The sequence below is a fragment of the Artibeus jamaicensis genome, unplaced genomic scaffold (assembly GCF_021234435.1).
Source record: "Artibeus jamaicensis isolate MK-2021 breed Jamaican fruit bat unplaced genomic scaffold, CSHL_Jam_final scaffold_369, whole genome shotgun sequence".
In the NCBI taxonomy this organism is placed as follows: domain Eukaryota; kingdom Metazoa; phylum Chordata; class Mammalia; order Chiroptera; family Phyllostomidae; genus Artibeus; species Artibeus jamaicensis.
This window is the reverse complement of record NW_026522042.1, coordinates 10,675,332-10,690,814: the sequence shown is the minus strand read 5'-3', so window position 1 is coordinate 10,690,814 and position 15,483 is coordinate 10,675,332. Positions and strand designations below refer to the sequence as shown.

Here is a 15,483-nt window from a genome sequence, read left to right as displayed (position 1 = left end):
CCAAAGCATGGCATTTAAAGGCCTATGAAACTAAATATATATATATATATCCCAGATACACAGCAAGTTTTAACATATGTAAAGATACACATAGAGCTTTTACTACTGTGATCTCCTATAAATCCTGTGTTTTTATTTCCAGTGTGTACCATATTTAATTGCTATGGGCACAGACCCAGAACCAGCTATGCGGAACAAGGCTGATCAGCAGCTTGTGGAAATAGACAAAAAATATGCTGGATTTATTCATGTATGTATATTTAAATTGTATAACCTAAATTTAAACCTTTTTCTTTAGTAAAAACCATTTATTTGATAACCATCCTGTCCATATTCCTATTAGAATAAAATATTTTGCTTAGTGATTACTTAGACATGCAACTGAGTTTGTCCCCCAAGGTATTTATTGTTGTTTAAAATTAACTCTTAAGATTGAGATAGAGGTGGTGGATAGTGCAGCAGGTACAATGGCCATTCATGGGTTCTGGTCCCTACTGTTTGACCTCGGGAGTAGTAGCTCTTTTGGCTCTCGGTTTTTTCCTTCTGTAAAATGAGGGGATTTTAATAGATGATTTCTAATGTTCAAGCACTTGAATTCTGTGAGCTTATTACTTATATAAGAAAATCAAATAATGAGTTAGCCTCAGACTATAATGCTCAAAGTACATTTTTAATCTGACTTTTAATTATCATGACAAAAATGAGGCTTTTATTGATTTCAGATGAAAGCAGTGGCTGGTATGAAGATGTCTTACCAGGTACAGCAGGCAATCAACACATGCCTAAAAGATCCCGTAAGGGGTTTCAGACAAGATGAGTCCTCTAGTGCTTTGTGTTCACACCTTTACTCCATGATCCGTGGAAACCGCCAGCACAGACGAGCCTTTCTAATCTCTTTACTCAACCTCTTTGATGACACAGCAGTAAGCACAAAAACTTATTATTTTGAGGAAATAAATGTTTGATAAATTTTAATGCCTAAAGTAGTCACAAGTTTTTAATATTGCAGTTTTAGTAAATAATAATGACTATATTAAATGTGTTTCTTTCGGTCTTCTGTGTTAATTATATAGTCAACAATTGAGCAGGAAATTTTACATGGGAGTAAATACAATGAGGGGTGGGTAAAGTATAATTGTGTCTTCATACTGGGTATCCTATAAACTTCGATAACAGTTCCTTCAAGCATACCTGTAAATAAAGTGTATTACTAACCTATCGCTTTGAGGGATATATTAGATAGATAGATAGATAGATAGATAGATAGATAGATAGATAGATAGATAGGAAGAAACAAAGATACGATAAAATTTTACTGTTTCTGTGAGACTCAGATATTGTTAGAATAACTCTTCTAGGATTTTGGCTGTTGACATTTCCTTTGTGTTCAAATTCACTTCCTTAATGAAGAGCCTATGCTCATTCGTGTAATGACCTATTGCTTCTTTGGGCTATTGCACAAGGGGCATTATCTGGCAAAAAAAATAGGTCATCCTTAACTTTAAGCTTACCTCTTAATTTATTCATTCATTATATTCAAATATTCATTCATCACCTGCTGTATGGTAGCCATCGTACTAGGAGATGAACTTAAAACAGTAAACAGGACAGGTGTGATGTGCACCCACATAGAGCTTAGAAAATGTATTATAAACATCTGTTTCAAGCCCTGGCTGGTGTAGCTCAGTGGATTGAACTCGGGCCTGCGAACCAAAGGATCGCAGTTCGATTCCCAGTCAGGGCACATGGCTGGGTTGCAGGCCAGTTCCCAGCAGGGGACGCACAAAGGGCAACCATACATTGATATTTCTCTCCCTCTCTCCTTCCCTTCCCCTCTAAAGATAAATTAAATCTTTAAAAAAACCGCCTATTTCAGAAATAATTGGGTATAATTTAATCACCACCACCACCATTATATCATCAGCATTAAGCTTTCATTTCATGTGAGATATTGTACTAGGAGTCCAAAGTGGTATGATAGTAGTGCTCTTGCCCTTAATGGGTCTTCCCTCCAGTTGGGGAGAAAGACACAAAATAAAGGAAATATATAATAGTTAAGGTTAGCATCTCCTGAGTGCCAGGTGGTTTGAGTCAGTGATACTGCTGTAGTTGTTTTTCTCTCTCCTGAGCCGCATTCCGGTGTGGTTTCGTTGCCTGCTGCGTGTCCTGGGCTTGTGTTCTGTCACCTCAGCATGTAAAATGCTAAATCCAGCTTTCATCAGTACTTTCTTTTTTGGTCCAACAAAGGATGTCAGAGGAAAAGCAAATTACTGAAGTCTTAGGGAGATTAGATGGGATGGATGTACTATTTGAGGCAAGGATAAAAGCATGAATAAAGGTACAAAGATAAGAGTATGTGGGAAATAATGAACAGGTGGTTATTTGGAGCACACAGGTCATAGTGAGGCCTGTTTATGGGAGCTCTTCTAGACAGTGGAATTGCCAAAGAGCATTTTAACATTGTGTTCACATTGAAGGTAATACTAATGAATTTATTATGACAACAGTAGAAAAGGATAAAAGAAATTTTGTGAGGAACACAAATGTTTTAGCATTGGGGTCACATCGAGGTAATGAATTAATCTATTGTGATGACAGGAGAGAAAAGAATGGACAGTAGGAAAGGAAAGAAATGTGAGGGAGGAATAAATAAAACTGAGAAGAAGAATAGTCAAAGGATAACTGGGTATTTTTGTGCTAAGCACTTGAAAGAATAATAGGATTGTTGCTAAAAGCAATTTGAAAAGGGAGTAGGCTCGAGAAGAGCATAGAGGAGGAATAGTCAAAGAGCTTAGAAAAGAAAACTGAGGAGTGAAGATTTCAGGAAGGAAAGGGTGGGGTAATAGTATTCATGCTATTAAGTCTAGGAGAATGCAAAGTTAAAAAAAATAGGGTGGGATATTTGTGTATAGAAATGCTCAGGCGGGGAGGCACAAAAGATTGTTTTAATTAAAGAACCATAGGGAGGGCCTAGAGGAAACAGCTCTAGATTATTATTTTAAGAAATTTGTTTTTTGGAAGGAAGGAGCAGTGTTAGACCTTTTTTATGGTCAAAGTTGAAGAATGTTCACAGTGTTTTTTTAAAGGTTTATTCAGAGTAAGTCTGAACATTTATTTTCAGTTTTAGGAGGGGGAAAATAAATATGGGTATGTAATGAATATATATGTATAAAAATCCCAGCGTCAAAACCAATGTATGATGTAGGGTTCTGTGCATCTTCCTCACTTTAACATTTAAGTGTTATACATATTTAAAAATAAAAAATAGAGTAAGAGTCTCATGAATATCATAGCAAGTTTATTCCATCTGTCCTGTGGGATTATTGTTGTACTACAGCTGCTGCTATTGGGGTTTTTATAACAGGGAATGGTTTTTTATTACTATTTTTCTTTTTTTTAAGGTGTAAATGTTTTAAAGGACTTTAAATGTTAATAATATATCTTTCAGCTTATATTCTGTATGATCATGAAATGCTGAAAGTCTCTATTGCTTCTTTTTAAAGCAAACTAGTAGTAACCATATTTTTTTCTTTAAATTTTGCCTACCTGAGAGTTTTTATAGTGTGAAACTGTGGTAGCACTGTCAAAACGACTCTGATATTCTATATTAAATATACATAGGAAACTGACGGATGTTTTATGAGTATAAGAATTTTATGGGGCTTTTTAACCTGCATATTAGTACTATAATTATGTATTTTTGAGGGAAGTATAGTAACTGTGTATAACTGATCTTCATATGGGTTAAGCTCTTAGAAACACGATGACAAATAATTGTGAATTTGTGTGTATATTATCTGGCATGATATGGATTCATCATGAAGATTCCATATACTTTATATAAATGTAAAGGGAAGTCCACTTGGGTGCACTAAAAAATTTCACCTCTTCATTTCTCAAGGTACTATGGTATAAGTCATTATGAAATCTCTTAAAATGGATATGAAATTATTTTATAAAATACATATCTATTCCCCATCTCTTTTTCTTACTGCCCTCTGTCTTTACCCCTTCCCTCCCTTCTCTGAAACATTAACTGAGGTGAAAGTGTCCGGTAATATTTTTTCTAAAAAGGCATTTTGGATGGGTTTCGAGATTATCCACTAAATGTGTACCTTTTTTTTTTTTAATTTACAGAAAACAGAAGTAAATATGCTCTTGTATATAGCAGACAATCTAGCCTGTTTTCCATACCAGACACAGGAAGAGCCATTGTTTATAATGCATCATATAGACATTACACTCTCAGTTTCTGGTAGTAACCTACTGCAGTCATTTAAGGAGGTAAGTTACACATATTACTATTCTTCATGTATCTATATCTTTTAAAGTGCAGACATGCAATTTTCACTGTTTTGTTTCTCATTGTTCTCTTTACTCTTTCCATGGGCGTATGAAATCTTTCTAAATGAACTTACTGAAATCTGGGCAGTGCTTTAATTGGGGAGAGGAAGTGTGTTGCTATTTCTTATCTACTAAGAAACACCTACAACCATTTTATTTCAGATCATTTGGGTGGAATATACACTCCCACATATACTTACATATATATATACTTACACATATATGGATTGTTCAGTTGTTAAACCACCCCACTTCTTTATTTCTCTCACTTTTTAAAATTTTTATTTATTTTTAGAGAGGGGGAGGGGGAGAGAAACATCAATGGGCAACAGACATATCAATAGGTTGCCTCTCGCACACCCCCAACCAGGCACCTGAAACCCAGGCATATGCCACGACTAGGAATGAAACTGGTGACATTTCATTTTGCAGGCCAACACTCAGTCCACTGAGCCACACCAGCTAGGGCTATTTCTCACTTCAAGCACTGACTTTTAAGTGTTTGGTGTCTATTCATGTGTTCATTTAAACCCTACTTTAAAGTAATTTGCAATTCTGCAGATTTGGTAATGCTGTAGATCACAGTAGTACACTTGAAGAGATCTAGATAGTGATACAGATAGCTTCCTGAGAAAGAAACAGAGCAGTGCATAAAACCATTGATTTCCTTATCCTTGTATACCAGCATCATAATTAAGTGGGTATGTTTTGTGCCCAAAACTTTACCGAGTTCGTTATAAACCTTATGTCTTTCCTTCCTGGTTTTTTAGGATGAAATGTAATTGGCTTAATTATAAAAGCACCTGGTATAGCACTGGGCACATACTTGGCACCCAGTGAAAGTTTTACAGGTTCACTGGAATATTTTCTCGTGCCTCACAATACAAGTAGATCTCGTTTTACACAATCATGTTGTTCAAAACAGCCTCCTCAAACTAGTGAGGAATATATTTTAATACCTAAGGGGTAGGACTACATGTAGAAATTTAGGAGGCCCCACTGTAGACCTGCACATTGAAGTTTGAGAAGTTAATAATTTCCCAGGAACTTTAGCCATTGTATTATCTTATTTTACTTCACTTACTATTATGCATATACTTGTATATGTTTCTACTGTTATTTAACATTGCATATAATCTAGTCTTTTCCCCCTTTTAAACCCAGCTGACTTTGCTTCTTTTTAAAAGATAACAGTTTCATAAAGTACAAATAAATAGAATTTAAATATTTTTAAAAATTACCTATTGCTGAAAAGTTCTTGAAAGGCAAATATTAATAAAAGCCGATGATGTTCAAGCCTATTGTAGTCTCCCAGTTAAATTATTATTACTGCTTTTCCTCTGTATTGGCTTACCCATATACCAAAGTAATACTTTTATAGTTAATTTATTTCATTACTTTCCTATAAGAAAATTGTTTCCCTTTGAATATTTCAGAAGGGGTTGGGGGTGGTTACAGAGAGGAGATTATACATGATTTTATTTAGTCTTGGAACTTAGTATTTCCCCCAAGGGCTAGATCTCCAGTCGTTTATGGAAAGGCAAAAGGTTTCATTACATAAAATATTGACATGAGGATGCTTTGGGAAGCTGTTGAATGGAGGATATGTGTATTTGTGGCATTTTTTAAATTGTTTTTTTAAACAGAATAATTTTCCTTTTTTGCAGTCTATGGTAAAAGACAAAAGGAAAGAGAGAAAATCATCACCGAGTAAAGAAAACGAGTCAAGTGAGAGTGAAGAAGAAGTTTCCAGGCCTCGGAAGTCACGGAAACGTGTAGATTCAGATTCAGACTCAGATTCAGAAGATGATATAAATTCGGTGATGAAATGTTTGCCAGAAAATTCAGCTCCTTTAATTGAGTTTGCAAATGTCTCCCAGGGTATTTTATTGCTTTTAATGTTAAAACAACATTTGAAGAATCTCTGTGGATTTTCTGATAGGTAAGGTTACATAAGCAGGGAGAGAATAAATTTTGTTCAAATAATGAAGAAATATGAAACCCCGTTTTGATTGAATGCTTACTTTAATATCAAAAATACTCATTTTTAAGGAGTTTGTTTCTTTTTATTGCTATATAATATTTTGTTGTATAATACTGAGTTGGCCAAAAAGTTTGTTGGCTTTTTTCCATAAGATGTCTCTAGTAGCACTTAGTTTAAGTTCATTCAAAATAATTTTGTTACATTGTATTGTGACAATTGTCGTATTGGCATGCATTCAAAAAGTATTTATCAAAATTGATGAATTTTTGTGTAGCCATTTTAATATTGAAGATGAAAGAAAATAAGCAACTTTTTGGCATATTATGCTTTATTTCAAGAAAGGTAAAAACTCAAATGAAATGCAAAAAAAATTATGCAGTATATAGAGAAGGTGCTGTGACTGAATGGACGTTTTTAAAAAGTTGTTGGCAAAGTTTTGTGCTGTAGATTTCTCCCTGGATGATGCCCCACAGTCGGGTAGACCAGTTGGAGTTGATAGTGATCAAATCCAGACATTGAGAACAATCGATGTTCTACCACGTGGGAGAAAGCTGACATAAACAAAATATCCAAATCAATAAAGTTATTGGTGAACATGACAAATGTGTCTTTTATGGAAAAAACTATATGAACTTTTTGGCCAGCCCAGTAGAGCATGTTTCATCTAAAGGGCTCAGGTATTATTCAGATGATCATCAGCCTGTTGCCACAGAGGAAAGTGGACACAGTGTGACCCACAGCTTCCACTTTTTCAAGAAAAGCTATATAACCCAATTTTTATGAGAAATATTTTGATGTTAAATGTTGGCAAAGTAATTTAACAATAAGGTCTTGGGGCACTGCTAAGGAATTGTAAGATTTTTAAGCAGAGTTGTTAATGTGAAACAGACTCGTAAATCATTCTGGCTGCTGTGTAGGGAATAAATAGTTGGAGGGAGTGGGCAAAAAGGAGAAGGAGGTAAACTAGTTAGGTGGTACTGAGTAATTATACTAAAAATAATCACAATCATGGTATTAAAAAATAGATACCAGAAAGTCGTTTAAATGATGCCTCTATTCAAGTAAATACTGAGGGAAATAAGAACATTATTCTTTTTAATCTTTACCTTATACCTTTACTTTTGTTTTTTAAATTGTATTTATTTTGTGTACAAGTTCGCTGATTAAAATTTGTATGACAAAAAGTTAAGTATTAGTAAATAAATTTTAGACACAGTTTAAATGTAAAAACCTGGAAATATTTTAGTTAATGGTTTTGTTTTCCCAAAACAGTAAAATTCAGAAATACTCTCCCTCTGAATCTGCAAAAGTATATGATAAAGCGATAAACCGAAAAACAGGAGTTCATTTTCATCCCAAACAAACACTGGACTTCCTGCGGAGTGATATGGCTAATTCCAAAATTACTGAAGACGTGAAAAGAAGTATAGTAAAACAGTATCTAGACGTGAGTAGTAAAACCAAAATATATTTTCTTCTAATCATGGTTTTTTATAAAACATTTTGGGAGGGAGTTAGCTATCCTTCTTAACCTTGAAGATAAGCTTCATAAACTATCAAGATTATTATTTTCTTTTTTGGTCTGGTTTTAAGGAGTTACTTTAAGCTTGCTTTCCCATTTCATCCATCTAATTATTGCATCCTAATTATTTTTTTCTTAAAGAATGCCACCTAACCACCAATTTTATTTTAGTGAAAATGAAAGTTTTTAGGTAAGTTTTAGGAAAAAGCCATGCCCATTTATATATATATTTTTTAATTCAGTGGATTACTACATGGTGTAATTTTCATAAAAAGAAAAACCATGTAAAGTCATCCTCCCACCCTCTTTAGCCATTCTATTCTCCTCTCTGGCAATCAATATCACTACTTTTTCCTGTTTAGTTACAGAAGTCTGAGTGTGTGTGTATTTTTGTATTTCTGTTAACGTATACTCACTTAACAAGTATGAGAGTGTGTGTGTGTGTGTGTGTGTATGTGTGTGTATGTAAAATGTACTTTTAAAATGTATTTTAAGAATAGCCCTGGCTAGTTGACTCAGGGGATTGAGCACTGGCCTGCAAACTGAAGGATTGTGGTTACATTCCTGGTTAGGCTACATGTCTAGGTTGCAGGCCAAGAAACAACCTATCAGTGTTTCTCTCATACACTGATGTTCCTCTACCTCTCCTTCTTCCCTTCTGCTCTCTCTAAAAGTAAATAAGTAAAATCTCTGAAGTTTATAGAATAGACAGATTTATAGAGACACAAAAATAGAGTAGAGGCCCAGGCTGTGACTGGTGTGGCTTAGTGGTTTGGGCATCATCCCACAAACCAAAAGGTCACAGGTTTGATTCCCAGTCAGGGCACATGCCTGGGTTGCTACTCACCTTGTTTGAAGGGTGTGAGAGGTAACCAATCAATGTCTTTCACACATATCCATGTTTCTCTACCTCTCTTTCTCCCTTCTTTCTTCTCTCTACAAAAATAAATAAATAAAATATTTTTAAAAATAAATTTTTAAAGAGAAAATCAAATAAAGTGTACCAGGGCTTATGGGAAGGAGGAACGGGGAGTTATTGAGTGAATACAGAATGAAAAAGTTACAGAAAAGGTTTTGGAAGTGATGGTGTAATGGTTGTACATCATTGTGAATATACTTAATGCCAGTGAATTGAACACTTCAAAATGATCAAAATGGTAAATTTTCCATTCTGTATATTTTACCACAATAAAAAATTTTAATGTTTAAAAAATGTTTTTAGAGACTTTTTAAAAATATAAATTAAGTTTTTATTTTAATCTACTTAAAGCAGTAGCTGAACATAAGTAATAATGATTTTTTTACCCAGAATGAAACCTACACAATGGTTTTCATGTTATTCATAGATTCTAATTCTAATTTTTTTTAATGTTATTTTATTATTTTTTTTTAAATAATTTTTTATAAGTTTTATTTATTTATCTTTAGAGGGGAAGGGAAGGAGAGAGGGAGAGAAACATCAGTTTAGGGTTGCCTTTCGTGCGTCCCCTGCTGGGAACTGCCCTGCAGGGAACCAGCCTGCAACCCAGGCATGTGCCCTTGACTGGGAATTGAATCAGGACTGTCTGGTTCGCAGGCCCATGCTCAATCCACTGAGCTACACCAGCCAGGGCCATAGATTCTAATTCTTAAACTTTAAAGTTGAAAATTACTTTAGTTCTCATTTAAAATTTTTAAACATTTTGCTTACTCTGGTATTGGCAGAAAACAAAGAGGGCTGAAAATTTTTCAGTGTTGTTATTTATTAATCACTTAGTTGCTTGATGGCTTAGACCAGGATCACCAACCTCCGACTTATGGAGGGAATCTGGCCTGCTGCTTGTTTTTGTAAATAGTTTTTGCCCCTGCTGGTGTGGCTCAGTGGATTGAGCGTGCGCTGCAAACCAAAGGGTCACTTGTTTGATTCCCAGTCAGGGTACATGCCTGGGTTGCAGGCCAGGTCCCCAGTGAGGGCCACATGAGAGGCAACCACACATTGATATTTCTCTCTCTTTCTCCCTCCTTTCCCCTTTCTAAAAATAAATAAATAAAATCAGTAAAATTTTTTTAAAAAATAGTTTTGTTGAAAAAGCCATGCCCATTTATTTGTGTATTCTCTACTTGCACGGTACGATGGCTGAATCATGTAGCTGTGAGAGAGATTCTTTAGCCTCCAAAGCCAAAAATATTTACTCTCTGGCTGTTCACAGAAAATGTGTGCTAGCCCCTGACTTGGACAGTAGCTAAAGTGTATTTCACCCACACCAAACTAAATTTAGGAAAGAAAATTTAAAAGAAAAGAATGTATTTAGGGATTTAACAGTCTTATTTGAAATATTTACTTAAAGTTTTAAATTAATATTTTTTGTAGTTTAAACTTCTTATGGAACATCTGGACCCTGACGAAGAAGAAGAAGAAGGGGAGGTGTCAGCGAGCACAAATGCTCGGAACAAAGCAATTACCTCGCTGCTTGGAGGAGGCAGCCCTAAAAATAATGCAGCAGCAGAGACAGAAGACGATGAAAGTGATGGGGAGGATAGAGGAGGAGGCACTTCAGGGGTGAGGCGGAGGAGGAGTCAACGTATTTCGCAGCGTATTACGTAAAATGATTTTTATGTGCTTATATATGTCAGTCTTTTAAATGTACATCAAGTAATGTAATACTTATGAGAGAAAACATTTTGTAGATAGAGATTCTCTACTTAACCATTTATATATCGTTTTGTAGAAAGTTTAACATAAAAGACAATAAAAAAGAAAAAACAAATGAGATTTATTCAGCATAAAGGGGTATTAATTTTTCTTTGGATTGTATTAATGTGTGTTATTCTTTTTATTGTTGCTAAGGTTTATGTAGCTTTATGGTTCATATGTATATATAATTTTATATATCAATAAGAGTGAAGACACGGGTACAAATTAAGAGTTCTATGGTTTTACAAGTATGTTAACCCCTTGGCGCTGGCGGTCACAGTGCGCCTCATTGCCGGCAATGGAAGTGTGCTGGGAAATCCCAACTCCCGGCGTCAAGGGATTAAAAGCAATAAAAACAATAATTTCACTAAAATTATTTTGTATAACACTTGGTCTTTTTTCCCCCCTCCCAATGTTTTAGTCATTGAGAAGGTCAAAACGAAATTCAGACTCTACGGAGTTGGCAGCACAGATGAATGAAAGTGTTGACGTCATGGATGTCATCGCTATTTGCTGTCCAAAGTACAAAGATCGACCACAAATTGCAAGAGTAGTACAGAAAACCAGCAGTGGCTTCAGTGTTCAGTGGATGGCAGGCTCCTACAGTGGCTCCTGGACTGAGGCTAAGCGCCGTGATGGCCGCAAACTGGTGCCTTGGGTAGACACTATTAAAGAGTCAGACATTATTTACAAAAAAATTGCTCTAACGAGTGCTAATAAGCTGACTAATAAAGTTGTTCAGACTTTACGATCCCTGTATGCCGCCAAGGATGGGACTTCCAGCTAATGAATTTGTATATGCAGCCAAATTTACAGGAATTTTTTTAAGGCAGAAAAACTTGAAATATCAACCTTCTGGCAAAAAAAAAAAAATCAGTTTTATGAAGAGTAAGAATGGAACCTGGGATGCAGGAACAAAAGAAGGAAATGTTGGGCAAACATTTTTGTGGGAGCTCCCTTCGCTGTTGTGCAGCAGAAACAGATTCTCAGTTCATTTTTACTCCCACTGTATTATAGTTTAACAAAAATTGTTTATATCTTGGAAGAAACTTTCTGTTTAAAAAATAAACAAGTGAATGTTGGAAATTAGTCTGTTAATGTTCTTAATAAAGTGTTCTTGGAGTCTAACCTAGCAGCGGATGGCTTTCTTTAGCTTAGCCCAGTTTCCAGGGAAGCATTGTTTTTTCCAGGCTGTAAAATGGCAGAATCTCCTGGATATATAATTTATTCTGTTGAAAAAAAAAAGCATGCAGTATCTATGACCTATCTGCAGAAGGAGTTTTTGTAAATGTAGATTTTGATGTATTAGGTCACCCTGAAAACAATACAAGAAAAGGGATCCCCAGGCAATCTGGTGGAGCGAATACTGCAATAAATTTTTTTACTTCTCTTTGTTACTTGTCTGTTTCCATTTGAATTTCTTATTGTAAAGATCTGTTTAAATCCATTTATATTATTTTTCAGTTTTTTATGTAAAATTTATTATATCACTGGTTTTCAAAGCAAAACATAAAATATTGTTTATACGGTTTGTATAGGCTGACTTCTGAATAACTGGTATCTATTATTTTCATTCCCATAAGAGGGTGTAAACAGTTAACTCCAGGGTTTTATTGTATCCTGCAATATTTAGTATTAACTATATATGATTTAGCACTGTGCCAAACACATTTTCAAGAGTACATTTTGATATAAAAAGAAACTATAGTTTATTCCTTGTATGCTTCAATTTCTTTCTAGTGATGTCATAATGGTAATATTTACTTTTTTTTTTTAACTGAATTCTGTGGGACAAAACTAGATTGGGTTTTCCCCCCTTGGAGTTCGTTTTATCAGCAAGTGATTTGAGGTGGCTGTGAAAAAATACGATTTATTAAAAAGTAAAATACGTTAGCATATAGATTACTAAAAAATAAAGATGTGGGTAAAAAAGCCAATTTTGAATGAAATGGGCCTAACATGTAATGATGCTTGTTGTAATTTAATTCTTACAAAAACTCTGCTGATTAAATATTTTATACCTATTTTGTAGATAAAACAGGCTCAGAAGGATTCAGTAATTTGCTTGCAAATGTTATAATAGAGATTTAAATTCAGAGTTGGAGTAAATGCATCCTATTACTCGAAGCATACTGAACATCAGGCATAAAGAAGGTGGTCTTTATAGAAAGTAAGCATGTTCCTAAGGAACCTTGAAGTATAAATACTTGGGGATCCTATTTAGAGTGAGCATCAGGAGGTAGACACACAATAGTAGTAAGGCTGTGTCACAGGTGATGGTTGCAGATGAATTGCCATGTTTAAGAATTTTCCATATATTCTAAGTTTCATTATTTTAGTTAATATAAGCCAAATGTTGATATAACTCATAAGCCTTAACCTTTAGGTATACAAACCAAAGTATTCAAAAAGTAGATTTCTCAAATATGACTTTTGAGGTCTTAACACAAAATTAAGGCTTTGGCTGTCAAATATACAAAATTGAGGGTTTTGAGTATATTGGAGATTTACAAACTTCTATCTTAATCTATAGTTTGTTAATACTGTAGTAAGCCATATCATCTTTATTGACTTGTATTAAAAAGTTGTTATATTTGATATAAAAATTTCCAAGTACCTTTTTAATATATTAATATGAAAGCTTAGTATTTTCTTAAATTATTATTTTGACCAAAAAATGGGTAGTTTAAAAATACATGCCAAAATACAAATGCAGAAAACAGAGTTTCATCTTTAGTAGAAGAAATTATGAAGTTTTAGAGACAAGTAATATATAGCTTACTCTGTTCAATTGTTTAGTATTTCGATTGTTGGCAGGTAACTGAAGCACACAGACAATTTTTGATGAATAGTCTATCATGAATACAGGTAAGTCAAATTTTTTGTGCACTATAGATTTTTTATGAACAGCAAGCAAATTTATCATATGTTCATTTAGGAAGCAAGCTTAACTAGGAAGTATGGTTATCCCACACACACCACTTCTAGTTACACAAAGAATTCATTCTGGTTACTATCCCAATGTCCAGGTTTTCTACATCTTCAGAAGTGTTAATATAAACTGGAAAAAACACTACTTTTGTGAACATAAAACACCCATCAGATCATTAATTTGAAATAATAATGTAATTTGAACACTTGATAATAACTTTCACTCTACAAAATTTTTTTAACTCATGAATCTCTCCAACTTTTTTAAATTTATTTTTTATTGATTATGCTGTTACAGTTGTTCTATTCCCCCCTTCATTCCCCTCCGCTCTGCACCCCCCTCCCCACCATTACCCCCCTTTTTAGTTTATGACCATGTGTCTCAAGTCCTTTAGATTCTATATTTCCCATACTATTCTTGCCCTCCCCATCTATTTTCTATCTACTGTCTATGCTACTTATTTTCTGTACCTTCTCCCCCCTTCTCCTCCTCCCACTCCCCTGTTGCTAACCCTCCTTGAGATCTTCATTTCTATGTTTCCACTCCTGATCTAGCTGTCCTTTTAGTTTGCTTTTGTTTTAGGTGTGGTTGTTAATAACTGTGAGTTTGTTGTCCTTTCACTGTTCATGTTTCTTTAACTTCTTTTTCTTAGATAAGTCCCTTTAAGATTTCATATAATAAGGGCTTGGTGATGATGAACTCCTTGAATTTGATCTTATCTGAGAAGCACTTTATCTGTCCTTCCATTCTAAATGAAAGTTTTGCTGGATAGAGCAGTCTTGGTTGTAGGTCTTTGGATTTCATGACTTGGAATACCTCTTTCCAGCCCCTTCTTGCCTGTAAGGTCTCTTTTGAGAAATCCGCTGACAGTCTGATGGGGACTCCTTTGTAGGTGACTGTCCCCTTATCTCTTGCTGCTTCTAGGATTCTCTCCTCCTTCATTTTAATTTTGGCTAATGTAATGATGATGTGCCTTGGTATGTTCCTTCTTGGGTCCAACTTCTTTGGGACTCTCTGAGTTTCCTGGATTTCCTGGAAGTCTATTTCCTTTGCCAGATTGGGGAAATTCTCCTTTATTATTTGTTCAAATAAGTTTTCCACTGGTGGCTGTGCCTTTCCCCTTCTGGTACTCCTATAATTCGGATGTTGGAGCGTTTAAAGATGTCCTTGAAGTTCCTAAGACTCTCCTCATTTCTTTGAATTCTTGCTTCTTCACTCTTTTCTGTTTGGCCATTATTTGCTTTTTTTCTGGTCCATTCCATTGATTTGAGTCCCAGTTTCCTTTTCATCGCTATTGGTTTCCTGTGCAATTCCATTCATTTCAATTAATTTCGCCTTCATATGTTTGTCTAATTTGTGGCTATAATCAACCAGTTCTGTGAGGATCCTGATCACCAGTGTTTTAAACTGTGCATCTGAGAGTTTTGCTATTTCTTCATCGCTTAGATTTATAGGCTCTGGGGCTCTGAGATCTTCTTGAGCCATTTTTGGTCTGTTTGCGCCCTTTAAGTATGAGGAGGGGAGCCTTGGACTCCCAGGTCGCTGGGTTGTGACGTTGTATGTGGGGGCGTGGTCAGAGTGGGGAAATGGCGGCCCCCTCTGTGGTTTCTCGCAGCTGTGTGAGGAGCAGAGCCTTAGGTTGTTCACCGGGGCACGGCCACTTAGGTCGCTGGATTATGACGCTGTATGTGGAGGCGGGGTTAGAGCGGGGAAATGGCGGTGTCCTCCGCCGCCGCTTGCTGCTGGGGCTGCTGGCTCTCGTCCAACCGCCCACTCCCTCGCTTGTCTATCCACACACGAATGCGTGACCACAGTCAACCCGCAGCCCTGCTTCCTCGCCATTTCCCCGCGATTGTTTGCTGAGTTGCCCACCAGGTCCAACCCTGCGCCTGAGTCCGTCTGACCGAGTTTTCCTGTGCTACCCCGCTCTGCCGGCTGCTGGTTTCGCCCCTCTTACCGGTCAGACTGAAGAATTAGTTGTTATCAGACTTCCGAAAAGTTCAATTTTCTGTGTTGTGGCTGTGTTT

The 15,483-nt window shown here is 35.7% G+C and overlaps 1 protein-coding gene across 5 annotated transcripts in view; it reads left to right on the top strand.

Annotated features, from left to right (window-relative positions):
- The window catches only part of NIPBL (NIPBL cohesin loading factor), a 204,388-nt gene extending 192,467 nt beyond the window's left edge, over window positions 1-11,921 (top strand). For 4 of the 5 annotated variants that reach the window (XM_037128962.2, XM_053657314.1, XM_053657315.1 and 1 more), the window contains 7 exons: window positions 143-250; window positions 723-923; window positions 4,138-4,284; window positions 6,012-6,286; window positions 7,601-7,775; window positions 10,201-10,389; window positions 10,946-11,921. In XM_037128962.2, coding sequence (XP_036984857.2) covers window positions 143-250; window positions 723-923; window positions 4,138-4,284; window positions 6,012-6,286; window positions 7,601-7,775; window positions 10,201-10,389; window positions 10,946-11,311 — 1,461 coding nt within the window. In that variant the 3' untranslated portion in view covers window positions 11,312-11,921. Of the gene's footprint in view, window positions 1-142; window positions 251-722; window positions 924-4,137; window positions 4,285-6,011; window positions 6,287-7,600; window positions 7,776-10,200; window positions 10,431-10,945 lie in introns of all 5 variants that reach the window. The other variant, XM_037128965.2, reaches the window with a different exon arrangement.
- Window positions 11,922-15,483: the final 3,562 nt, after the last annotated feature.